This window comes from Ursus americanus, chromosome 2 (assembly GCF_024610735.1).
Source record: "Ursus americanus isolate L20-20 chromosome 2, mUrsAme1.1.p, whole genome shotgun sequence".
In the NCBI taxonomy this organism is placed as follows: domain Eukaryota; kingdom Metazoa; phylum Chordata; class Mammalia; order Carnivora; family Ursidae; genus Ursus; species Ursus americanus.
In genome coordinates, this window is record NC_142128.1 from 8,625,383 (window position 1) to 8,649,292 (window position 23,910).

General features: G+C 62.7%; 1 protein-coding gene across 3 annotated transcripts; it reads left to right on the forward strand.

Annotated features, from left to right (window-relative positions):
* The first annotated feature begins 61 nt into the window (after positions 1 to 61).
* Positions 62 to 23,351, forward strand: SH2B2 (SH2B adaptor protein 2). Of its 3 annotated transcripts, none has more exons than XM_087867950.1 (9): positions 62 to 201; positions 11,890 to 12,641; positions 15,510 to 15,611; positions 17,240 to 17,331; positions 18,677 to 18,768; positions 18,880 to 19,041; positions 19,547 to 19,755; positions 22,277 to 22,448; positions 22,826 to 23,351. In XM_087867950.1, exons 1-9 carry the CDS (start codon positions 159 to 161, stop codon positions 23,167 to 23,169), a joined length of 1,968 nt encoding a protein of 655 aa, XP_087724076.1. In that variant the 5' UTR covers positions 62 to 158; the 3' UTR covers positions 23,170 to 23,351. The 3 variants fall into 3 exon arrangements, with proteins under 3 accessions (XP_087724076.1, XP_045629795.2, XP_087724081.1); XM_045773839.2 differs by having other exon boundaries at positions 63 to 201; positions 18,877 to 19,041; XM_087867955.1 differs by lacking the exon at positions 62 to 201 and adding an exon at positions 1,763 to 2,049 and having other exon boundaries at positions 18,877 to 19,041.
* Positions 23,352 to 23,910: the final 559 nt, after the last annotated feature.

The following is a 23,910-nucleotide window of genomic DNA, read 5'->3' on the forward strand; positions in this document are numbered from 1 at the left end:
TGGTCTTGGCCAATCACCGACACCCTCCACCCTCCTGCCACTTCCACATCTCCCACCAGTTCCTCCTTGCGGGTCCGAGTCACAAACAGCTGGCTCCTCCTCACTTCCTCCTCCTTGGGGATCAGAGCTGTTGTCCTGCCCAGGACCCTCCCTGGCCAATGACAGCCCACCAGCAGAGCTCAGCCCACTACTCAGAACCAGGTTAGTCCGCCCGCAAGGGGGGGGGCAGGCTCTCCCATCTCCCAGAAGGGTGGGGTCCACAGCCAGGCCACCCACACACACTCCCACAGCTCTCCTGGTTTCATTCATAGACCTCCTGGTCCCCTGCCAGCAGTAGAGGCCTGTGTGCGGCTCTAATCGATAGCTGGTCCACGTCTAAGCTTTCATTAAGTGTGTGCTGCCCGGGTCCCGCTGAGAGGGCAGCTCGTCCGTGTGGAAGGGAAGAGACTAGGTGCGAGGACCTCTGACGAGACCCACCTTGCTTCAGCACCCCGGAAGAGGGCAGCCCAGGGCTGGGGGGCAGGAAGCGAGGGCTCCAGACCAGTCTTCACCGTCACCAACGCACCGCTCATCTATAGGCCCACCCTTTCCATCTACAAGATTGGGATAAAAACCCTGCTTTGCCTGTCCTGCTTCCTGGGAATTCAGAGGTGACAGGGCTTTGTGAAAGGTTAAAAGGCTCTCCACAGAGGTCAGAGATCATTGTGGGGCGAAAAGGGCAACAGATGGAGGCACTCTCAGCTAAGGGGAGGACCACCCCCACGGGTGATCAGATCAGTTCTCCCTGCCCTTACTGAACCTTCTGCCTCTGGCAGGGAGAACTGATCTGACCACCTGTGGGGGTTGAGGGCTTGGAGCAGGAGGCAGGGGAAGGAGGGGAGAAGGATCTCGAGCGTCCTCCCACCTCTCCCCAGGAGCAAGCAATAGGTCTGATGTCTGAGCTGCCCTCCCACTCCTCCCTGACCCCTTTCTGGCCTCCTGGAGGCCCCAGCTTGCCAGGGGTCAGTCCACTATTGCACCGCAAAGACCAGCAGGAGTCTTTGTTTACTAAGCCAGAGTGGTCTCTGCCCTAACCTATGCCTTGGGTTTGGGGGCTGCAGAACCCAACGGTGGTGAAGAAGCCGGGGCTGTGTCTGCCCCCCACCGGTCCCGTTTGACCTCTGAAGATCTCTTCGGGTGGCGTCAGTCTCCCCATCATTGTGAAGGTGCTTAGATGGGGCAGTGCTCGGGTCTTCCCCGCCCTGTAGCCCTTGGGCTATTTCCGGCAAGGAGAGCGCCGAAAGCAGAGGGCGTGGTGCTCGCCCTCGGGATTTATGAGAACCAGACGTCGACTTCCCCCGTTGCGACATCTGGGCCTCCTCGAGGCTCCCATTGTTCCCGCGGCGTAAGGTCCAAGACAGCGGCGGCCTCCGGCGGGCGCCCATCCCCAGTGGGCGCCCACGCCCCCATATACCCACTATTCGGGCCACCCACCCGGCCCCCACCCACCGCGCTCCCGGGGCACGCTTCCGCGCAGGGGGGGGGGACTCTCGCTCCAAAAGGGGCGGCTGCAGGCCAGCTCCTAACCCCCCGGGCCCCGGGGTTTGGCCGCCGCCGCCTCAGCCCCAAGGAAGCTAGAGAGCAGCAGCCGCGGGCGCGGTTCAGGCTCGGCGGAGGGCTAGGGGCGCGCCGGGGGCGGGGCCGGCGCGGCTCGAGGCGGGCAGGGGGCGGGGCCCGCGCCGGGGGCGGGGCCGAGGAGGCGCGCGCGGCGCGGGCGGGGGGCACGAGGGGGAGCGGGCGGGGCGCGCGCGGCGCGGGGCTGGGCTCGCAGCGCGCGGGGCTCGGCCGCCGGGACCGCCGAGCCGGGGCCGCGTAGGGCCCGCGAGGAGCGCACGAGCCTTCGAGGTTGCGGACGAGGGAAGGAGGAGCCGCAGCCAACGCCGGCGCCCGCCCGGAGGGAGCCCGAACCCGCCGCGGGCCATGAGCCGCCGGGCCCCGGGAGCCGGGCCGCGGTCGGGGCAGCGCTCCGCCGGCGCCCCGGCCCGCCCGGTTGCAGCTGCGCGCCTGTAGGTACGGTCTGCTTGTCCTCAGTTCCCTCGTCCATCTCCCCAGACCCGGGCCGTCCCTGAGGGCGTGCGTGTGTGTGCGCACGGCTGCCCCGGGAAGCGCGGCCGCACGCGCCCTGGTCCGCGCGTGTCGTCTTTGTGTGCGCGGGTGGGAGGGAGCGCGACGGAGGGGATGCGCCCCCGGCGGGGACCCACTCGCCAAGCCCCCCCCCCGCCCGTGCCGGGCGGGAGTGGCCGAGCCGCCTCCGGAGCAGCTGCGCCCCCGCCCCCTCCTAGGGCCCAGGGCCCGCGGTGGGGGGAGCGCAGCGGGCCCCCTGGAGGAGGGGTCTCTGGCTGGGGAGCGTCGCGAAGGAGCCCGGGTCTCTTCCCTGGGCTGCGAGGGCGGGGGGCGGGCCCCGGGAGGACCCTATCCAGTCCACAGTCGCCGGGCCGGCACGCCCTCCATTTGGCCCAGGCCGTCTTTCTCACGGTCACCAGTTCGGTGCGCCCACCCCGGGAGCTCTCCGACCGCCCTCGATAGTGGGGAGGACGGCTGTGGGTGCCCGAGAAGGCCGGCGCCTTTAAGAAGGGGCGGGTTCATGCCCTCCATTCAGGCCCTACGGCCTCAGCCATTGATGAACCTGCGGGGCCGCGCGGGGCCCGGAACGGCGCCAGCCCAGCGGGCCAAGGCCAGGCAGAGGCTGGGACCTAGCCGGGCCCCCCCTATCAGCCCACGAAGTGAGGTCTTCAGAGGGAGAAGTCTGCAGTGACTCGGGTCCCTTAGGATCCTCAGGGCGGATCGGCAGCCAGCCTCAGGAGTAACCAAACACAGATAAGCCAGAATCAGCGTTCACACCGACTTGGTGCAGGGCAGAACCTCAGGGTTGGGAGTCAAACCCGGTTGAACCGTGCCTCTGCACTTTGAGCCTCCATTATGTACCTTGTAAAATGGAGATGCTGCTGCCTCCCTCCTAGCTGGGTGACCATCGAGAGCTGTCCACTCTAACACAGGCCACTGATCATGGGGTGAGTGAGGGCAGGAGGAGGGAGGGGAGGTTTCCCTGAGAGGCTTTGGTTGCCTCTATGGGGACTTGACCTGAACCCCCCCCCCCAACTCTGTTGCCACTTTAAACAGATTTCTTCCTTCCTAGCCTCGCTGCTCCATCCAGGAGGAGATTGGTCAGGGAAGTGACCTAGAACCTTCCAGGTCTAGGAACTTTGGGAGAGGTCTGGCAGTAGGGGCAGTGCTGTTAGGCTGGCATGAGTCAGGGCGTTTCTGGGGGTCTGGAAAGCAGAGTTTCCCACCAACTGCTCCCTTCTACTCCTCTCTCCCACTAGAGGGCACACATGATGGTGGGCAAGAGATTCTGAAGTGGGCTAATTGAACGGTTCTAAGTAATCAAGGGTTCAATTATACATCCTTTTCCTCTTACCTATTGTGGAAAACGTGTCTAAATTTTCTAAACCCTTCCTCCCTCCTTAGTGGGTCTCCTAGGGAGAATATACACGCACGGACACACACACAACCACAACGAAGAGTGGGCTTCCCGCAAGGCCGAGCATTTGGTGTTGAGTTGATGTGCCAAGTCTCATGTCATCTTCACAACAACACTGTGGGTTTGGTACTATTATTACCCCCATTTTACAGAGAAAGAAACAGATTCGGGGAAGTGAAATGATGGGCCAGAGTCACCTAACCAACAAGCCAGGCCTCTAAGCCACTTGTTTCTGACGAGAGCCTGGCCGTTACCTCTTGCACTGTGTACCTATCCTGGGTTGTGGGGAATTAGGGTTTTAGGTGCCGTGGGCCTCCTGGCTGCTGTGCCCATGGGGTTCTGGTCCAGTCTTGGAGCCTGCCTCGCTTCCTGCTCATTGTCCGCATGGGACCGAGGGGCGGTGGCAGCCTTGGGGCCGTGGGGAAGTTTCTCTTCCCCCTCACCTGGTTAGGTCTGTTTTCAGGGCTGCGCTCTATCCCAAGGGAGAGTAGGTGTCCTCCCTTACCTGGAGGAAGTTACAGCCCACGCCTTTTTGGGCAGAGCGAGGCAGGGCATCAGCGTGTAGGAGTATAGCATCTTTTGACTCCTCTGGGTGATGCAGGGATTGGGCTCGATTCTCCAGATACTTCGGCCCCTCTGTGGATAGGGCCCACCTGGGGGTGGGTGTAACACCTGCTGGTGGTTATGGTCTGGTGCTAGTACCGAGGGGCAGGAGAGGGAGGGTGGAGGCGGGGACAGGACAAAGGGGGTGTTCCCAAGGCCTCCACGGGCTCAGGGGCCTGGCAGCTGTTGGGGCAGAGGAGTGGGAGCAGGTGGGGCAATGCCAGGCTGGGTGCTGAGACTCCGAGCAGAGAACAAGCAGGGTTTGGAGGAAGAGGGTGTAATAGAACTTGGAAGTGGTGAGTTTGAGGTGCCCGGAGGTCAGCCAGGCTGGGAGTTCAGTTGCTCAGAGAAAGACCCAAGGAAGCTTTATAAGCACCTGTTAGTACTAACAGAGGGCCAGGGTACTGGAGGTCTCAGGAGTCACTGATGTGTGTGTGTCATGAAAAAGAAGGCAGGCTGGTGGGCTGTGTAGTAGGAGTTGAGGGGGGTGTCTTGCAGGTTTCAGGGGCTGGGCCAGGAGGTCTGGGAAGGGTATGAATCCGGGCCTAGATGAGATCCATGGCACTGGGAGAGGGGAGAGACTTCAAGGTTGGCGAGGGGGTGCCTCTCCGGAGAGGGGAGGGCAGGGCCAATGCAGCTGGAGCCATCCCAGCCTGCACTCCACCGACAGAACCTGTCCAGGAACTGTCCAGCACCAAGTGCTCCTGAAGGATGGGCTTCCCTCCTAAGCCCCCAGGCCCCGACATAGCTCATTATCCTGGGCCCCACTGCCTGCTCATCTGACTTCTGTTTCCTCCAGCGCCCAGCTCTGGACTCCCCTGCCCTCCAGCCTGCCAGAGTGCCCTTCTCAGGGTGGGCATCTCCTTTCCTTTTCTTGAGGCAGGGCCTGGGTCCCTCCCACCCCTAATGCCCTCAGAGGAGAGCTCCCCGGGGACAGGGCCCTGTGTTGATGTGGGTTCTAGGAAAAGACCTTGGCCACACTGGAGCCTGGATTCGCTGGGGTTGGCGGGGACAGTGGGAAACAGGGAGACCAGGGAGGAGGCCTCTGTAGCCATCTGCTCAGAGCAGTGAGAGGACAAGAGGGAATGGAGGCAGAACATTTATGAAAGAGAAGCTAAGGAGCTTCGATTTCTTAACCAATTACTTATGGATTTTTTTTTTTTAAGATTTTATTTGAACAGTCTCTACACCCAACATGCGGCTCAAACTCACAACCCCGAGATCAAGAGTCGCAGGTTCTTCTGACAGAGCCAGCCAGGTGCCCCCAGATCTCAGGCTGTTAACCGTCTCCACTGTCCCACGTGTCAAATGACCAGATGTGGAGGTGGGGAGACGTGCAGGCAGTGGGGCCCCCAAGGACCGGGGGTCTGCAGGTCCCAGGCCAGCAGGACTTGTCCAGGTCGGGGGCATCAGTGAAAGCCCAGGGGCTCACCAGAAGGGCTTCCACCCTCCCTCAGGGGCAAAGGCTCCAGCGTGTGAAAGGCATGAGGGGCAGGGGGCCCTGAGCACAGAGCTGCTCCAGCTCTTGATGGCCTCCCCCCAACGCTGCTCCTCAGCATGGACCTTGGACCATGAAGCAGTCCGTGTGGGAGAGCAGGGTGGTCCCCTTCCAGCCAGAGACACTGATGCTCGGAAAAACCAGGCCCACCTGAGCGCCCTTCCCCCACAACCCACGGCTACCCATACAGGGGACGAGTCCCAAGGGCTCTTACTCTGCACCTGTCCCTGTCTTTAGCCAGAGCGCCCTCCTCCCACACGCACTCAGCAGCAAAGTCCCGGCAGGTTCAAGGTTGTTAAGACCAGAAATGATGCCCACTTGTGCCTCCTCCGGGGTCATGGGGTGAGCACAGATATTCTGTGTGGGAGGGTTGGGGAATTCCAGCCACACCTCACTCGCGGGAGGCCTTGGTTCAGAGCCTGCCCTGGGGGGACACGCTCTGGGGATGGGGCGGGGTGGGGACCAGACTAGAGAGCCAACGCCCAAGTGCCCAACAGTGACACAGGGAACGGGCGCGGTGTCCTCCCGGCCTCCATCCCCAGGGGAAACTCAGGCAGCCAGCCCGTAGGCGGAAGGCACTCCCAGAGGAAGGACTAGCCCAGATGTGGTCTGTGTCCTGTGGGGGAAGGGGTGCAGAGTGGGGGCTTGAGGGGACTGCCCCAGCTGGAAGAAGAGCAGGATGGAGGACAGAAGGAGCGCTCGTGGTCAAGTGTGCACTTGGGTTAGCCAGGCCAGGCCCGACCTGAAAGCCCAGAGGACAGGGCATCGGTGGGCACGGTTGAGGCCGAGTGAGGCCTCATCTTCTCTTCTTGGGTTGGGGGGCCCCAGGTAGAGACCACAGTTTCCCCACCGTGAATGGTTCAGCAGGAGGCACTGCCCACCCCAGCGCAGAACAGAGCGCCCTCAGTTCTGACCCTTACCACCCCTTTTGGCACTTGGCCGTCCAGATGTTCCCCTGAGCACGGAGCTGAGTGAGGGGGCAGGAGAGGGTCAAGGGTGTGGGTGATGGGGGAGCTTGCCCAGGACCTGCCCTGGGGGCAGCCCCCAGGACAGCTTTTTGGGGTGCCGGGTGGCTAGCTAGCTTGCCCTGCAGGGACTCCTTTGCTTCCCTGGGGGCAGATCATTTCCTGTGGTGGTAAAAGCTGGGGCTCCACACACGAGGCCCCGAGGCCCCTGCAGGTTGTGGGCCAGGCCGGTGCGTCCCGCTCCCCAGGCCTCTGCCCACTGCGGGTTGGATCGATGGGTCATCAGCCCATTAGCGGGGGTGGCCGGGCTGCCTCATCAATATTTTAAGGAATGACCTGGCCGTGGGGTCCGGAACTGCGAGCAGCGGGGGCTGGTGACTGGCCTTCTTTTTTGTATTCCAGTTGTGAGTGCTATTTTTACCACCGAAAGGCCAGCCGCCCCCTCTCCCAGGCCTCTAACGGGCGCGGGGGTGGTGGTGGGGGGGTAGGGTCTCCCATCTGGGTTCCTGGTCACAGGGTTAGGAGAGTCCTCGGCTTGGAAAGGTGATAGGCGAGGACTTGATTAGACTTCACCCATCTTGCCTCCCAGAAACTCCCTCCCGTCGCACTCCGGCCCTGGTGAAATGGGAACAAAAAAACAGGAGCCAGGCAGGCCCGTGGAGTCTTGAAACCTGCGGGGAGACGGATCAGGGGAGGGTGGTCTGTCCAGGTGGGCACCCTTTGTCTCCCGCCCCGTCTGCCTGAAATGAGAGGCAACCCCTGCCCGTCCCTGGTCCCAGAGGGGTGACAGTAGGGCCCCCGTCGTCAGTGTCCAAGGGCCATGACAGCCCCAGGCCTTAGAGGCCACTGCTCAGCACCCCATTTCACTGATGGGGAGCCAAGGCCTGGACTGAGACAGCGAGCCCACTGGTGCCCAGTCCGGCGCCCTCCGCACTGACTCAACAGGTCTCTTCTGGCTCCCTGGGGCCATAGTCGGAGGAACTGGGACCCTGCCCACAGAAGCAAGAGGGCCAAGGACCACTGGGACCATGGGAGCTTAGGGAAGGAGGGCCAGTGTAGGGGGAAGGCTTGCTGGAAGAGAAGGTTTTCAGCAATCTAAATGGCAAGGAGAGTGAGTAGTCAGTAGAGGGAGGACGGCCATCCAGGGAGGGCAGCAGCACAGGCAGAGACCCGGGGGGATCCCCAAGGAGCCGCTGGAGGAGGGAGATCGAGGGCCAGCTGGATTCATCCAGATTCATCCAGGTTCATTCATCATGAACCTTCCAGGCCAGCCAGACATTGGGGGCCCAGGGTGAATTCAGCGACCCTGCTTCTGGCACCACTGGGATCCCCTCCCATTCCCCCCCACCGAGGCTCTGCTTTTCCCACATATCTGGGTCTGGTCACCTGCAGAATGGGAGAGGGTCCTGTCTCATTATTTGGGTGACACACTGGCTGGTCTCTGGAGATGGCTGGAAAGGCCTCCTGGCTTCACCACCCAGAGTTTGGGGCGACGCCGGCTCTGCCCATGGCTGCACATGGATTATAAGAGCACACCGTCTGCCCCCTGTGCTGTCCTTCCAGGGAGGGGTAGCCCTCCCCCATTTTAAAGTGAGGAAGCAGGCGGGGTGGGAGTTGTGGTCAGCATCACTCACTAGAGGGTAGTGGGGCTGTCAGGCCTGGAGCTCAGGTCAGCCAAGGTCCCTGCACTTGGTCTCATCCCCAGTTTTGTTTTGTTTTGTTTTTTTAAGATTTTATTTATTTATTTGACAGAGATAGAGACAGCCAGCGAGAGAGGGAACACAAGCAGGGGGAGTGGGAGAGGAAGAAGCAGGCTCATAGCAGAGGAGCCTGATGTGGGGCTCGATCCCAGAACTCCGGGATCACGCCCTGAGCCGAAGGCAGACGCTTAACCGCTGTGCCACCCAGGCGCCCCTCATCCTCAGTTTTGGCTTCAAGGGCAGTTGGGTTGGGGCTGAGCCCTCTTCTGTGGCTAGCAGCCTGCCCTTCACAGACAGCCGTGCCTGGGCTTCCCTCTCCCCATCCGTAGCTAGTGTGGGGCTCCCTGCTGGCCCTGCTGCTTATAACTTTGACCTCTGGTTGCTCAACCCCTGTCCTTTCCGTGTAGCCCCAACTAGACCTGGGGGACACAGAGGGCTGCTGGGCTGGGCTTCAGGCCTGTAGGCTGCTGGCCAGCCAGCAAGGGTGGATAGGGGAGGTCAAGGCAGGCCTAACCTCCCAGTGCCTCCCAGGCCAGTCCCTACCCAGGATATGGCCAGAGCCGCCCTATCCAGGGCAGGTTTTCCCGAGTCCCACCCCTACCTCCAGTGAGGACGAGGTGGGACCCACGCTGTGAAAGCGCCCCCCCCCCCCCCACCCAGGGCCCTGTCCCTCTGCTTCCAGGAGGAAGAACGGGGAGGACCAGGGATTGATGTGCAAAGATTACACACTGGGACTGCTTTCCTCCCTGCCCCCGCCCCCCAGCCCCAGGTGGGGCGGACGGGTGTTCACAGTGGGTGCTGGCTTCCCAGGCTGCTGTGTCACCCAGTCTGAGCCTCCTGGCGGTACAGGGGGAGGAGCGGCCACTGTGAGGAGAACCGCCCCACTGGGTGACTGGATGGGCTTGGAGCACAGGAACAGAGCCTCACAGGTTTAGCTGCAGGGCTTTCTCCCCACTCTTACCCCCAAAATGTACCCCCTCAGCAAGTCAAGACAAGGCCTTGGCTCTCCACCTTCTCTAGAAGCCTCCGCGGTGGTGGTGGCAGGTGCATTCCCATCTCCACCCTCATTCCTGGCCTATGACTCGGGCCTGCCTTCTGCCCCCAAGGCATGTCTATGCCAGATGGGGAGACAGACATGGGAACACACACCTGGAGCACCCCGTAATTGGCACCTTGCTAGAGGGGCTTCTGGGAGGGGACTGTTGGAGCTTGGAGGAGACACTCATGCCACATGGTGGGGAGGTCAGGGAAGGCTTCCTGGAGGAAGTGGCCCTTGGATTAATTATTGAAGGATGAGTAGGAGATAGCCGGGTGAAGACAGGAAGAAGAGCAGCCCCCCTTCTCCCCCAGTCTCTCCCACTATGTCCTGAAAGTCTGCCTCCCAGTTATTGTCCATCTCTGCAGTGAGGTCACTCTTCGTCTGCTTCCCTCTTCACTGTCATAAAGGCCTGCGCGAGCCCCCCTCCTCCAGGAAACCTTCCTAACTCCCTGCTACCCTCTTCCCCAGTACCGGCTAGGAGTCTCTGAGCAGCCCCACTGGTTCGGAGAACTGTCCTCTGTGCTAAGTAGCCTCATCGAGTGGCCCGTTTCCTCCCTGGGGCTGTCCTGTGGTTATTGACTGCAAATCGATGGCGGAGGTTGCCCCGGAGGTGAGAGGGAATTCCCACGGTGCCTTATGGCCCAGAGGCCCTGCGGATGATCTCACAGAAGTGGGGCAACTATTTTTTACCAGGCGTTTAATTACAGAGTTTGGATCCCAGAGGAGAGATGAGATGGTGCTCCCAGGAGCTCCAAGGGAAAGGCCATGCTGGGAAATGTGGGGATCCTGGGAGGACAGGTGAGGGCATGACCCTCTGTCTCAGTTCCCCTAACACCAGGCTGGCCCCCTCAGACAGGGGCTCCCCAAGGCAGGGAAGGACCACATCACCGCACATACTCTCCACTGGTAATTTTTCACCCTGGCCTGGGGGCAGGGGTAGAATATATAAACACAGTGGGCTGGACCTGTGCCCCCAGGGGTGGTGGCCACCTTGGGGGACAAGGAGGCAAGGCCCCCAACTGCCTGGACACACCAGTAGTTTGGCGAGCCAGAGTAATAAAGGCTGGATGGCCCTGGGAACAGGAGGACGCTGGCTGAGGAGAGAGCTGGAGTCCCTACCTCGGGACCTCTTCAGGAAGGCCGGGTTCGATGGGAGCTCTGGAGGGAACAGGATTCCAGAAGGCGAGCGCGCAAGTACAGAGTGCAGACTACGGGGACGGAAGGAAGTCTGAGAGGGCAGAGCCTTCAGTGCCAGTAGGAAAAACGGGTCCTACCTGATCCACACTGGAAGGCGAGCCCCAGGGTCCTGGAGTCGGGGAGGATCCCAGGCCTGTCACTAACAGGCTGCATGTTCTCAGGCCCATGTGAGGGCTTAGGCAGTGACAGCTGTGACGTGTTTGACACACCCACACGTGAACGTGTGCCGGACATATTCGTTTGTTCATTCATACCCAGCGTGGGGCTTGAACTCACGACCCTGGGATCAAGCATCACGTGCTCTACCGACTGAGCCAGCCAGGCGCCCACATTCATTCAGTGTTTACCGTTCCTACTACGTCCCCAGCACCGGGGACAGAGCCACTTAAAACACTGCATTCTCAGGAAGGGTGTGGTAGGGAGTGGAGGGTAGGACAGCACAACCAAGCAAGGGAACAAATGGTATGTCAGATAGGGATAAGCAGCATGGAGAAAAGTAAGCAAAGGGCATGCAGACACCAGCGCTGGGTGGAGCAGGAACATTCCTTGCTCTCAGAAGAGTGGTGGTCAGAGAAGGCTATTGGACGACATGGTATATGAGCAGAAACCTGAAGGAGGCGAGGGAGTGTGGAGGAAAGAACGTTCCAGGCAAGTGCAAGAGAGAATTGCAGGTGCAAAGGCCCTGGGGTGGGACCCAGCAGCAGCCAGAGCAGAGTGGGCCAGAAGAACGGCAGGAGATAAGGTCAGGGGGGAAAGTGGAGGCAGATCATGTGACACCTTGAGGGTTATGGGTAGGACTTCTACTTTTACTGAGTGGAATGGGAGCCAAAGAAGAATTAGGAGGGACCTGGTCTGTCTTGTTTTAGGAGTGAGGACTGTGTTCCTGGGTGGAGAATGGACTATGGGTGGGGGGTGAGGTGAAGCTTGGGGCTGCTAAAGTATGATAGGGGAGAGCAGGGATCATGTGGGCCCCTGGAGGGCAGCCCGGATGATGAGTGGAGGAAAGGTTGAGTTCTTGGCATATTTCAAAGGCAGAGCCAAGAGGAATGCACAGGACTTCTTCCTGCCCACCCGCCTTTGGGGGCCCTCAGAAGAGGTTAGCTTGGGAAGCTGGGTAACAGGAGGCTCGTGGGGACCCCAGCCTCCGCCAGCCCCACAAATGACCTTGGGAATGCCGTTTGAAGAGTGACTGGGGAGAGGGGACCCCCCCCCCCCGCAGGCACTGCCTTTCACCTCCCTGGTCGGCCTTCTCTGCTCTGAATGTCTGCATCCCCCCACCCCAGCACACAGGGAGCCCGTGGGGAGAGGGAGAGGGGTCGGATGGGTTCTGCCGTCCCAGAGTCACTCTGCGCTCTTGTCACCCACAGCCGCAGGGGGCTGCGATGGGACGGGAGCCATGAATGGTGCCGCCCCCGGCCCCGCCGCCGCCGCCGCCCCCGCCCCGGTCCCCGACTGGCGGCACTTCTGCGAGCTGCACGCGCAGGCGGCCGCCGTGGACTTCGCGCACAAGTTCTGCCGCTTCCTGCGGGACAACCCGGCCTACGACACGCCCGACGCCGGGGCCTCCTTCTCCCGCCACTTCGCCGCGAACTTCCTGGACGTGTTCGGCGAGGAGGTGCGCCGCGTTCTGGTGGCCGGACCGGCGCCGCGGGGGGCGGCCGAGCACCCCGACGCCATGGAGCCCGAGCCGGCGGCGCTCAAGGCGGCCGCCTACGGCCACTCGCGGAGCTCGGAGGACGTGTCGACCCAGGCGGCGGCCAAGGCCCGCGTCCGCAAGGGCTTCTCGCTGCGCAACATGAGCCTGTGCGTGGTGGACGGCGTGCGCGACATGTGGCACCGGCGCGCCTCGCCTGAGCCCGACGCGGGCGCCGCCCCGCGGGCCGCCGAGCCCCCCGCCGAGCCGCGCGACAAGTGGACTCGGCGCCTGTGGCTGTCGCGGACGCTGGCGGCCAAGGTGGAGCTGGTGGACATCCAGCGCGAGGGCGCGCTGCGCTTCATGGTGGCTGACGACGCGGCCGCGGGCCCGGGCGGCACTGCCCAGTGGCAGAAGTGCCGCCTGCTCCTGCGCAGGGCGGTGGCCGGCGAGCGCTTCCGCCTCGAGTTCTTCGTGCCGCCCAAGGTGAGCGCCGGCCCCAGGCTGGGGGGCAGCTGAGGGTGCCAGGGGCTGGCTTCCGGGTCCCCGCTGCCTGGCTGCCCGCCCTCCTCCATCCTTCATCTGGGCCCCTGGGTGGCTGGAGCCTCCCCAACAGGAGTGACCGTTGCACCTTCAGGGAGGGGACCTGAGATGTGTTGGTCCCAGGCTGCAGCCCCGCCCCTGGTGGGTGGCCCTTACGCGGCCCAGGTTTTGAAAGTTAAGCTTCTAGCTGTCACCAGCACTGCTGGTCCCCTGGGTGCACCATGCCCCCTCCCCAACTTGGGCGCTCGCCATCAGAGCCCTGGGGGCAGCTTATGGGCCTCCTCTGGGTGGGCAAACGTGCCCTATTTGGAAAGTGGGAGTAATTGTAACAATAGTGCCCGTTTTCTGAGGGCACCCCACATGCCGAACCCTAAACCTGGTGCACAATCTCATCCCCGCAGTCTCGCTGCCGGGTGGGCATCACAGTCCCCAGGTCACAGAAGAGAGAACAAAGGAATACTCAGAGAGGAGGTGTGGCCTGCCCAGAGTCACAGAGCTGGTGGGCGGCAGAGCTGGGCTAATTATACCCGCCACTCTGGTGGTCCTGAGAATGGAGGAGCGTGGAGGTGGGAGCTGCTCGTGTGCTGGGAGGTTCAGAAAGGTGGGAGGTTGTGCTGGGGCTGCAGCTGGCAGCACCCCAAGAACCACCCGGCCCTCCCCCCCCTCCCAACCAGGCCCACTCCACTCCCTGGCACCTTTAGTCACCCTGAGCCTCTCGCCTCTCTCCATCTCCCAGGCTGTCTGGACTCTGGGTGTGCCTCCTTGCCTCTCCCCACTGGAGGGGCAGGGTGTGGGCTCCCCAAGGCTGGGCGCCCACGAGCTACATAGACTCTGGAGAGGTGATTTCCCCGGGGACACACTTAGTCCCTTGAGTCAAAGGACCCAGACTTCCCAAGGGGTTTTTCCCTGCCAAGCCCCCACCGTTAGGCCCCTGAGAGAAATCCTAGACCACTAAGCCCAGCTCCACCACTTGTCAGACAGACAGAGGCGGGGTGGGACTGGCCCAGAGTCGCCCAAAGGGCAGGGGCAGGGGCCCCCGGGCTCCATGCCTCTGGGCCTGAGTGGCAGTTACAGCTGGCCGGCTCTAAATAGCGTCCGCTGCCCTTGGGGGAGGGGGTGCAGCAGCTGGGGCCTCTCTTAGTCTCTCCCATCCTACCATTCACCGCTGGCAGAGGCCAGGGCTCCTGGGGGCTCACTTTCCCAACCCTGGGGGAAGGCAGGCAGCTGGGTTCCTAACCCTGATCTGGCCTCGGACCCTCCTTTTCCCAAGGAAGTGTCTGTGAATTCAGGAGTGAGCCCACGGAAGGCAGATGTTGGGTCCCAGGGTGAGTGAGCCCCCACAGGGTGTCCCTGCTGACACCCTCTCCTGACGCCTTTTAGTTCTGTTCACCCACGCACGGTCCAGATCTCCTGCCCCCCTCATCCTGCAGGAAGCCTCCTGGACCTCAGGTGCCCCCATAGCGCTTTGCCAGGACAGCCCCGGGGAGCCAGGGAGCAGTGGGCCTGGCCCCTGCTGTTGGGGAGCCATCAGGAAGCCTGCATGTGTAGGGCTGGATGGTAAACTTCAGTGGAGTGAGCCCTGGGGCCTCTGGGGGCCTGAAGCAGGGGAAGCTTGGACTGCATCAATGTCCACCAGGAGCAGAGGCCCCAAGACGGGCGTCTCTGGAGGCACGAGCTGAGGGAGCAAAGGCTGATGGTGCGGCACCGCCTGCCGGCTCCGGCCAGGGAACAGGAGTGGTGACGTGTGGCCAGAGCAGGGTCACAGCCACTCACTGAGCGAGGACGGCCGCATCTCAAAGGCCAGGCACGGGAATCAGCACCTCCGGCCAGCAGGAGCCCAGCCAAAGCCCCCAGTCCAGGCCTGCACCGTCCATCAGTGTCTGCTCTCCCTACCCCAGGACCATGACCCCCTGGCCCGCTGGCTGGCAGGCTGGCCTGCCCCGGTCCTCCGAAGCCCTCAGTCCCCGCTCCAAGTCCAGCCCTGCCCCCGCTGGCTGGCAGCCAGTGCTACCAGGAATTCCCATCAGCCTGCCCACCCAACGTGTGGCCCTTCCCTTTCCTCCTGAAAAGTCCCTGTTCTGGAGCCCAAGCACTGCCGGGAAGCTCGGTCTCAAGCCAGCCCTGGGGGACTTTAGGGCCGTGGCCAGGAGCTCTGGAGCAGAGTGGGGAGGGCCAAGCACGGAGCGGCCCTCCCTGGGAGCCCTGACAGCTCACCTTGGTTAAACCCCACACTGGTCCCTTTTCCTGCCCCAGGAGCCCTGTTCTAAGTCAGGGACTCCAGAGCCATGCTCTGGAAAGGCTGGTCTAAAGGGGGAGGGCAGCATTTTTTTTTTCTCAAATGAACTGGGATGAACTAGAAATTATCTTACCCCCATCACACACAGGATAAATACCATCTGGTGAGACATTTGTTTCAGAGACGTTTTTACCTAAGTACATAAGTAGCGGGTCACAGTGTCAAATCTGTTGCTTACTACGAGTCAGGGTCAAAAATGTAAAAACCACAGACGTGGGTACACAGGGCAGGAGGGCAGCCTGGGTGGAGTTTGCCCCTCGGGGCTCAGAGGTGGGAGACTCAGAACTGGGTTCCAACTCTGTGACTTGCCCTGTGACTCTGTGGGGAGGTTCCTTTGTTTCCCAGAAACTCCCTCAACTTACCCATCTGTGAACTGGAGCCGGGAGCACCTCTGTGCCAGGGCCGCCGTGGTGCTCTCAGCTGAGGGCGGCTCTAGTCTCTGAGGGGCGGGAGGGTGCAGGGCTTTCAGAAGACCCCGGGTGACTCTCTCCCTGCCCCTTCCTCTGGCCCCCCAGGCCTCCAGGCCCAAGGTCAGCATCCCTCTGTCGGCCATCATCGAGGTCCGCACGACCATGCCCCTGGAGATGCCGGAGAAAGACAACACGTTTGTACTCAAGGTGAGCCCCACCCCCAACCCCACGAATCGCCTTGGGCGTCCCAGGCCACCTCCTCCTTGGGCAGCACAGCCCGAGACTACCGTAGCGAGAGAGAGGGTACGAGCCAGCCGCGGGGCCCAGGGAGGGAGCTCTGGTAGCGGGGCCCAGGACCGGACACAGATGTCTGTCACAGACCTAGGCCTTGAATCCGGGCCTGGGCTACAGCGCCGCGGGCTCTGGGTGTCACCCACCATCTAGGGCCCCCGTTCCCATTTCCTCCTGGCCCAGTGAAGCTCCCCTGAGTTTCACTTCCTCACCCCCCCTTCCCCAACTGGAACCAGCATATACCCACCCCACAACCCGCAGCAGTTATGCAAATGCCCCCCCGTCTCTGGGCACTGGAGTGTGGGAACTTGCCCGGTCCCACAGAGGCTACAAAGGCACCGAGGGTGGGCGGGGAGGCACCCCAGTGGGTCTGGGGGCAGCTCGTCCCTTTCCCAGGCTCCGCCTCACCGGGGTGGCCTGCTTGCGTTGCTGAGGACACGGCTCCAGGCTGCCAGGGCTGTGGCCCTGGGCCTCCTCAAAGCATTGGGTGTTTGTGAAGCCAAGTCCCCAAGGAGGCCTGGTTCCACCCACCCGAAGCTGCGTGAAGCCCCCACCCTCCTCCCCAGGCTCCTTGTTGGGTGTATGTTTTCCTCGTCCCTGTTTGTTTAGCCACGAACTCCCTTATTCATTTAGCAAACATTTGCCAACTCTGTACCCTGAGTCACCCCAGGCCCCGGGGGCTGAGGACATAGTCCCTCCCTGCCCGGCATTCTTGTCTGCTGGGGGAGACAGGCCCAGAGCCTCGCTCCCGACAGCTGGCTGGCCACCGTGCTGCTGACTGCGCCCAGGACCCCCGGGGCAGAGGGCCTCACCTGCCAGCCCCACTCTGGACCTCAGTTCCCCCATCTAGTCAGACAGAGGCGGAAGATGGGTCTCTGAGGCCCCTCCCAGCTCTGAGCAGCATTTTCACTGGAAGCTGAGAGCCCGGGGCCTTGGCATCACAGAGAGCTGGGTTCAGGTCCCAGTGCTGCCACTGAGTGCCGTTGTGATCAAGTCACCTGACCTCTCTGACCCTCAGTCTTCTCCTCCGTAAAATGGGGCAAACCTACCGCCTCCCTCACGGGGCCGTTGGGAAGAGGTCATCAGATATGGGCGGGTGATGCTCTGGGCACTGCCTCTCCCAGTGGCCCGGCCACAGAGGTAGAGTTCCAGGCGCTAAGGTATGGGAGCCCCTCAGCTCTGTGTGCTAGGCCAGCCAGCCCTTCGTGGACTTGAGGGTTGTGATGCCCTTCCAGCCCATCTCCGGGGTGCCAGGCCCATGTGGCTTCCTCAGAGGCTGCATCTCCCGGGCCCGAGGACCTGAGCTCAGTGGGGATGGATGTGATGCCCATGGCTGGGCCCAGGAGGGAGGGGCTGCTGAAAGTGCGGCCAAGGCTCTGCCCCGGGACCCTGGCCTGGGCTCGGGGTGGTGCCCGGCAGTGACCCCACTGTCTTCCCCGCTGCCTGCACCAGTGAGCCCCCGTGGTGGAGGCTGGGTTGAACCATTTGCCCTGGAGTCTGCAGCCCTGTGCTGAGGGCTGGACTCTCGGCTACGCCCTCCCCAGGTCGAGAACGGAGCCGAGTACATCCTGGAGACCGTGGACTCCCTGCAGAAGCACTCGTGGGTGGCTGACATCCAGGGCTGCGCGGACCCCGGGTGAGTGCCCAGGTGGCCCCAGGATGGGTGGATGGGGTGGGGGCCTGGCCAGGTGGTGCCCGTGGTCCCCCCGTACAGGGTGAGGTTTCTGGCAAGGGCGGGAGCTGAGCTTGGGAGATGGGAGGATATCCCACGGCAGTCCTGGCTAGGCCCATCCGTACCCCCAGCCCCAGTAGGCTCTTTGGGGCCTGCTCCACAGGGCCAGGGCCTAAGGACCTAGAAGAAAGTTGGACTGAGACTTATCCTTACTCCAGGGGAATCTGAGACCACTAGGAGATGGGCAGTGATGGGGTGAGCCCAAAGGGCCGGGGTGGCGGAACAGAGGCAAGGCCCCGAATCCAGCCCTGGGGCTCAGAGAAGGTGCACTGGTAGAAGCACAGCCCTCCTCCAAGACTTCAAGGAAGAGCAGGCCTGAGTCAGGCAGCGGGGACCACCCAGCCAAAGGTGGGAGGGAGGGGTGCAAGGACCTGGGACTTGCAGGCCGTGTCCAGCCCTTTGGGTAGCCAGATGTAGAGCTGATGAGGGGGGCTTTGATGAGAGCCTGGGAAGCTGGGAGGTCGGGGGCAGTGGGGAGCCATGGCTAGTAGTAAGCAGAGGGCAGTTACGGTCAGCTGTGTGAGAAGGAGCAGCAGGGAGGCTGGCTTCATGATCCAGGAGCGATCCCAAGGCCAGGAGTAGGAGGGGCAGGCCGGCCAACAGCCGGGCATTTGGCAGCCAGTCTTCTGGCGAATGGGGTGAGCCAGGCCCGGGGGGAGGGGCTGCTGCTTTCTAATTAACAGCTTCATTTGAGGAAGCACAATTAAAGGCCTGAGTGCCTTCCAGGCCCCACCCCCACCCCATCCCTCAAACAGCTGTAATCCCTCCCCTGCCCCCCTCCCAGCCATCTGCCCTGCCGACTCTTCCCCCAGCCCCTGCGAAGGTGAACCTCACTTTGCAGTCTTTTGGAGCTGGTAGGGTCCCAGACACCTCATGTCACAGACAGGGAGACAAAGGCTGGACGGGGAAAGGAGCTGCCCTGCCATCATTGGGGGACAGCCCCTGGGGTCCCAGGAGGAGGCCAGCCCCTCGCAGGTCAGTGGGCAGGACTCATGTGGCCTCAAGGAGGACTGCACCCACTTGGAGACCTCTCCATATGGCCCAGTCATGTCCCTGGTGGCCAGAGAGCAAGCTGATGGTATGGGACAGAGGGACATGGAGGCAGAGGGACCCAGACGAGCAGGATAGGGCTGCTGCTAGCCATGGGACTGTCAGCCACCATCGAGGGGCTCTGCAGCGTCCTTGAGCAGCTGGTGGTTGGGGTCTGAGTCCTGTGGCAGGACACGGTTGTGCCTTCCTGCCTTCGCAGGGACAGCGAGGAAGACGCCGAGCTGTCCTGCGCCAGGGGAGGCTGCCTGGCCAGCCGAGTGGCCTCCTGCAGCTGCGAGCTGCTGACAGACGGTAGGTGGGGGCGGAGGTGGCTGGGGGAGTGGAGGGCAGGGTTAGAGGGGATGCTGGTTCCCGGATGGCCAGACAGACTGATGTGTTTCCCACCTGCCACTTCTCCAGCAGGGGACCTGCCCCGGCCCCCAGAGACAGTGGCAGCCGTGGTGACAGCTCCACACAGCCGAGCTCGAGATGGCATCGGGGAGTCCCTGGTCCATGTCCCGCTGGAGACCTTCCTGGAGACCCTGGAGTCCCCAGGTGGCAGCGGCAGGGACAGCAATAACACAGGTGTGCACAACAGTCTTCTGTCCCTGGACTTCCTTCCTGCCAACACACACACCCCAGGCCACAGGGGCCCTCAGTCTCCCTCTGAGGCCCTTCCTGAGCCTCAGAAGCCATGACGTGCGATCCCACCGGGAACACTGCATGGCAACTCAGTAGTTCTGGCTTTTGTGGCCAAGTCCGGGAAGGTGATCCCTCCCACAGGCCCTGGATTCCATGGAAAATGCTCGGAGGAAGGAGTGGAGTGTCAAGGGTTGGAACCAGGGGTTGGGGACAAGGAGACTTGTTCCCAGGTTTCCTGCTGACTGACAGCGTGACTCCAGGACAGTCGGTCTCCCTGGGCCTCAGTTTACCTGATACGCTGAACTAGTGGGTTGGGTTGGTTCCCTGACTCGTTCTAAGATCTTTCAAACAGCATTTTCCATGCAAATACCCCACGAGCTGTTGGATCTCTTTCATTTACTCACCCCCTCTGCTCCCCCACGCCCCTCACTCTATTGTCCCCCTCCAGGGGAGGAAGGAGCCGAGCCGGAGCTGGAGCCAGAGCCGGAGCCTGAGCTCTCCGACTACCCCTGGTTCCACGGGACCTTGTCGCGGGTCAGGGCAGCTCAGCTGGTGCTGGCAGGCGGGCCCCGGAGCCACGGCCTCTTCGTGATCCGCCAGAGTGAGACTCGGCCTGGGGAGTACGTGCTGACCTTCAACTTCCAGGGCAAGGCCAAGGCAAGTCAGCCGGGGAGGAGGGGCACACAGGGGTAGTGTGGCCAGCCCCGAGGGAGGGGTCCTGAGCTGGTCCTGGTCCTAAGGTTGCACCTGTGCCCCCGGAGCAGGCATGACCTCCCACAGGCGTGCCCTCACCCCACCTGCTTCCCTCCACACACCTCCCTGAGGGTGCAGTCAGCCCCAGATGTGGTTGCTTAATTATCCAGATGGGGAAGTCACCTACTGGTGGCTGAGCCCACAGGAGGCCAGGCCCTTCTGAGGGTTTCACTTTGACCCTGTGCGTTGGGGATTGCTTACCACTAAGGCTTCTGAGGGTCTCTGCCCATAGCCACACTGGTGCAGGGCCAAGGTCAGCCAAGGCCCTCCTGCCCCACCTACCCGCAGATAGCCCCTCTTCTTCCCTGCTCTGTCAGTTCACCGACACCGCCCCCCCCCCCGGGGCCCCAGCTCTGAGCCAGGCCTGTGGCAGCCCCAGGGTCACGGAACACACACACTGGGCAGGAGAGGAGGAGGCAGACTGGGCCACAGGCCTGCTGTGCAGGGTTCTCCTGACCCCACCAGCCGGAATAAGGGGTCAGTGACCTGAGGCGTGCAGTGGATGGAGAATCCTCGAGGTGAAGAAGGGAGATCCAGACGGGGCACAGCAACGGGGGAGCAGTACGCCCAGATGGGGGGCTCTTGAGGAAGGACCCTGTGTGCTAATAATGTGCTAATAATAATAAGGTACAAAGGAAAATATGACAGAAAAGTCAAACGATGTTGGGGCAGGGGGTTGGGTTGTGGTTACAATGAGACCAGAATGGGCGGGAACCTCAACCCCACTAACCGCCCCCACCCCGCCCGGCCCCGCCACCGCGTCCCAAATTTCCGATAAGGAAACAGACCCGACCCGGCTCCTCCCAGGACACGGTTCCTGTCAGTCCCTGCTGGAGGAGGGGGCACCCCAGGACTCCTGCTCCAGGCCTGCTCTGGTGGTCAGTGTCCCAACCCCCAGATGGCCTGGCACAGGTCCTCCCCTGGCTCCCGGGCATCTCTCCTTGGAAGAGGCAGCACCTCCCCCAGGACACCTCCTTGGAAAGCAGCAGCTCTTACCAGTTCCTCTGGCAACCAGGCGCTTAACGTGGTCCCTGGCAGCCCAAAGTTTACTTCAGGGCCAGCACCGCCCCAAGCGGCCTCCCGGGAGCCCCTGGATCTGACTCATGCCCAAGCCAGAAGCCAGGATGGTGCCCAGGCCTCTGTGGGGCACTGTGGGGAGGGGCAAGTGGGGGGTGGTGAAGCAGGGTGGGAGGCTCCCCTCCTTCCTAGGGCATGACCCAGCCTGAACTCACCCCAGCTGCTGCCCTTTCGAGCTGGGTGACTATGCGGGGTTTGACACGTTAGCTGTGGGTTACAACAGGATCTCCGGCCTACCACATGCACACCTCCTAGGAAGAAAGACCTCTGCGTTCCTCGGCAGCTCCTTTCGCCTTCAGATAATAAATGTCTGGAAGGTTTTCCCAAAAACTGAGATGCACCTGCCCCCTGAGGCCCAGCTCTGCCCTGCTAGGCCTGTGCCCTCAAAGGCCCTACCCAGACTTGAGGTTGTGCTAGGACCCCACTACGCTGTTCCTCTCCAGCTAAGCCCCTGCCCTGGCCTGCCAGGAATGCTCCCTGGGTTTGCCACACTGTTCTGGCAATTTCTGGCCCTGCTGAGTGGCAGAACTCACTCATGGGACCACCTTCCACGCCCAGGGCTTCTCTGTCCTTTATGCAGGGAGCCAGGCCAGCTTCCCCTCCTGGGCTTGGGGTCACATGCATACCCTGAAACCCTCTATCTCTGACCCTTTTGCCACACACACACCCAGAGACAGCCACTCTTCCTCCTGTGGGACACACATTGCACAAAATAGGGCTGAAGCCAGAGACCTGTGGCTCACCACTAGAGACCACAGGCCTGTGGCTCCTGCCCCCTGAAGCACCTGTCATATGCGGGCCCTGGAGACCCATGGAGGAACCAGCCCTGTTCCTCGTGCTCCAATGAAGAAGGACATGTGGTCACTCCTCCCCAGCTACACTCAGGGTTGTTGCTGCCCCCCTACCCCCCACCCCGGGCTTTGGCTCTGCAGGAACAGCAGGCAGACTCCTAGCCTGCCAGGGTGAGAGAATCACACAAATGAGTTCTCTTCCTAGCTCTGTGACTGCGGGAGAGTCACTCCCTCCCTGTGCCTCGGTTTCCCCATCTCTAACACGGGGGCCTAATCTCTACCTTCTAGGGCCATTGGAGACTAGAGATGAGGGTGCAAAGGGCATGATGCCAGTGCTCCTAGCACAGGGACTAAATGCTTCAGTCCCCTCTTTCCCCACCCTCACTACAGGAGTGACCCCCTAGGACTCAGTGTGCCTCAGGTGCCCCCGCCCTGACACAGCCCCATATGGCCTCTGGGAGACTTGGTACTCGTAATTGTAATGACCCCCAGAGGCGCCTGCAAAGCACTGGCTAGCCCAGGACCCTACCACTGACCTCACCCACCTGTGCCCACAGCACCTGCGCCTGTCCTTGAACAGCCACGGGCAGTGCCACGTACAGCACCTGTGGTTCCAGTCCGTGCTTGACATGCTGCGCCACTTCCACACCCACCCGATCCCACTGGAGTCCGGGGGCTCTGCAGATATCACCCTACGCAGCTACGTGCGGGCCCAGGGCCCCCCACCCGGTAAGACTTCCCCGGTTGGCCTGTGTGATGGCTCAGACAGACGGGTGGGCAGTAGGGGGAGGGAGTGCCCCACAGGCTGCTACCCGGCTCCGCAAGCCCCCGTGGGATGAACACCGGGTCTTGGGCAGTTGTAAGCAATCCGGGCCTTCAGGATTGCAGGGAGAGTGGCAGCGCAGTCTGGCGCACGCGGGTTTGCGTGTGCCCTGTCGCCCCTACTGGTGACATGAGGCATCCAGGCAGGGGGGTGCTGCAACCAGGAGAGCCCGGCCACCCCGTTCCCGCGGGTCTCCGCGTCCCCGTGTGACGCACCAGGACTGGGGACAGCGGGGGCGAGGGTGCCCGGCCAGGCCCTGACGCCCCACGCTCTCCCGCCACAGCCCCGGGGCCCTCGGCCAGCGCCGCGCCCGCGCCCCCCGCCTGCTGGAGCGAGCCGGCGGGCCAGCACTACTTCTCCAGCCTGGCCGCGGTCGCCTGCCCGCCCGCCTCGCCGTCGGAGGCGGGCGGCGCCTCGTCCTCGTCCGCCTCGTCGTCCTCCGCCGCGTCCGCGCCCGCTGTCCAGCGCCCCGCAGACGGCCCGCTGAGCGCGCGCAGCCGCAGCAACAGCGCCGAGCGCCTCCTGGAGGCGGCGGGCGGCGGCGCCGACGAGCCCCCGGACGCCGCGCCCGGCGAAGGAGCGCGGGGCCGCACGCGCGCCGTGGAGAACCAGTATTCCTTCTACTAGGCCTGCGCGGCGGCGCCAAGGCCCTGGGGCCACCCGGCCCCGCCGCCCGCCGCCCGCCTTGCGGTCGCCCCGGTGCCCGTCCATCCGTCCGTCCAGAGGACCCGCCCGGCCCCAGCCCGGCGCTGGGTGGCAAAAGCGAAGCTCTTCAGTGAAGACATAAATGTTATTAAAGAGCCTGTTTTAGGGACTGCACTCGGCTCTCCTGTCATCCTTTCTTCGGCCCTGGTCTCGGACACCGCTCCTCTGGGACTGCGGGGAAGGAGGAGGGATACTACACATGGCACCCCGACCTCCTCCCTCCCCCCCATCAAGCCTACAGGGGCCTGGCGGCTGTCCGGCCCCCACCCAGCTCTGTCTTTGAGGGGACCCAGCTCCCCGTCCAGCAGAGAGACGTCCAGGGGGGAGAACCGGCAGTACCCCAAGGAGGCACAGAGCTAAGGCGCTAGGCTCCACAGCAGGGCTCAGGGAAACTCTGGGTGAGGGGTGACCAGAGCAGACGCTTGGGGGCAAGAATGAAGGATGGCAGAAGGTAGGGGAAAGAGGAGATGCAAGGACACGGTGAAGATGGGGGAGGGGGGCAAGGCATGGGGGCCTTGAATGCCAAGATGAGGAGCTGTTCCCTGGCGGCTGGCTAAGAGGGAGTAGGGGGCTTGCTGTACAGGACTGCAGGTCAGGGGTGGTGGGGCAGGTTTCCTCCACATTAGGCCTTTGGGGGATTGGGCAATGGGAAGGCTGGTTGAC

What these genes read in the sequence shown, in the direction of transcription:
- SH2B2 (XM_045773839.2), top strand. Translation starts at nt 159, where the DNA reads ATGACAGCCCACCAGCAGAGCTCAGCCCACTACTCAGAACCAG. An exon ending in AGCCCACTACTCAGAACCAG is followed by an intron (nt 202 to 11,889) that starts GTTAGTCCGCCC and finishes TGTCACCCACAG; the next exon opens with CCGCAGGGGGCTGCGATGGG. An exon ending in AGTTCTTCGTGCCGCCCAAG is followed by an intron (nt 12,642 to 15,509) that starts GTGAGCGCCGGC and finishes CTGGCCCCCCAG; the next exon opens with GCCTCCAGGCCCAAGGTCAG.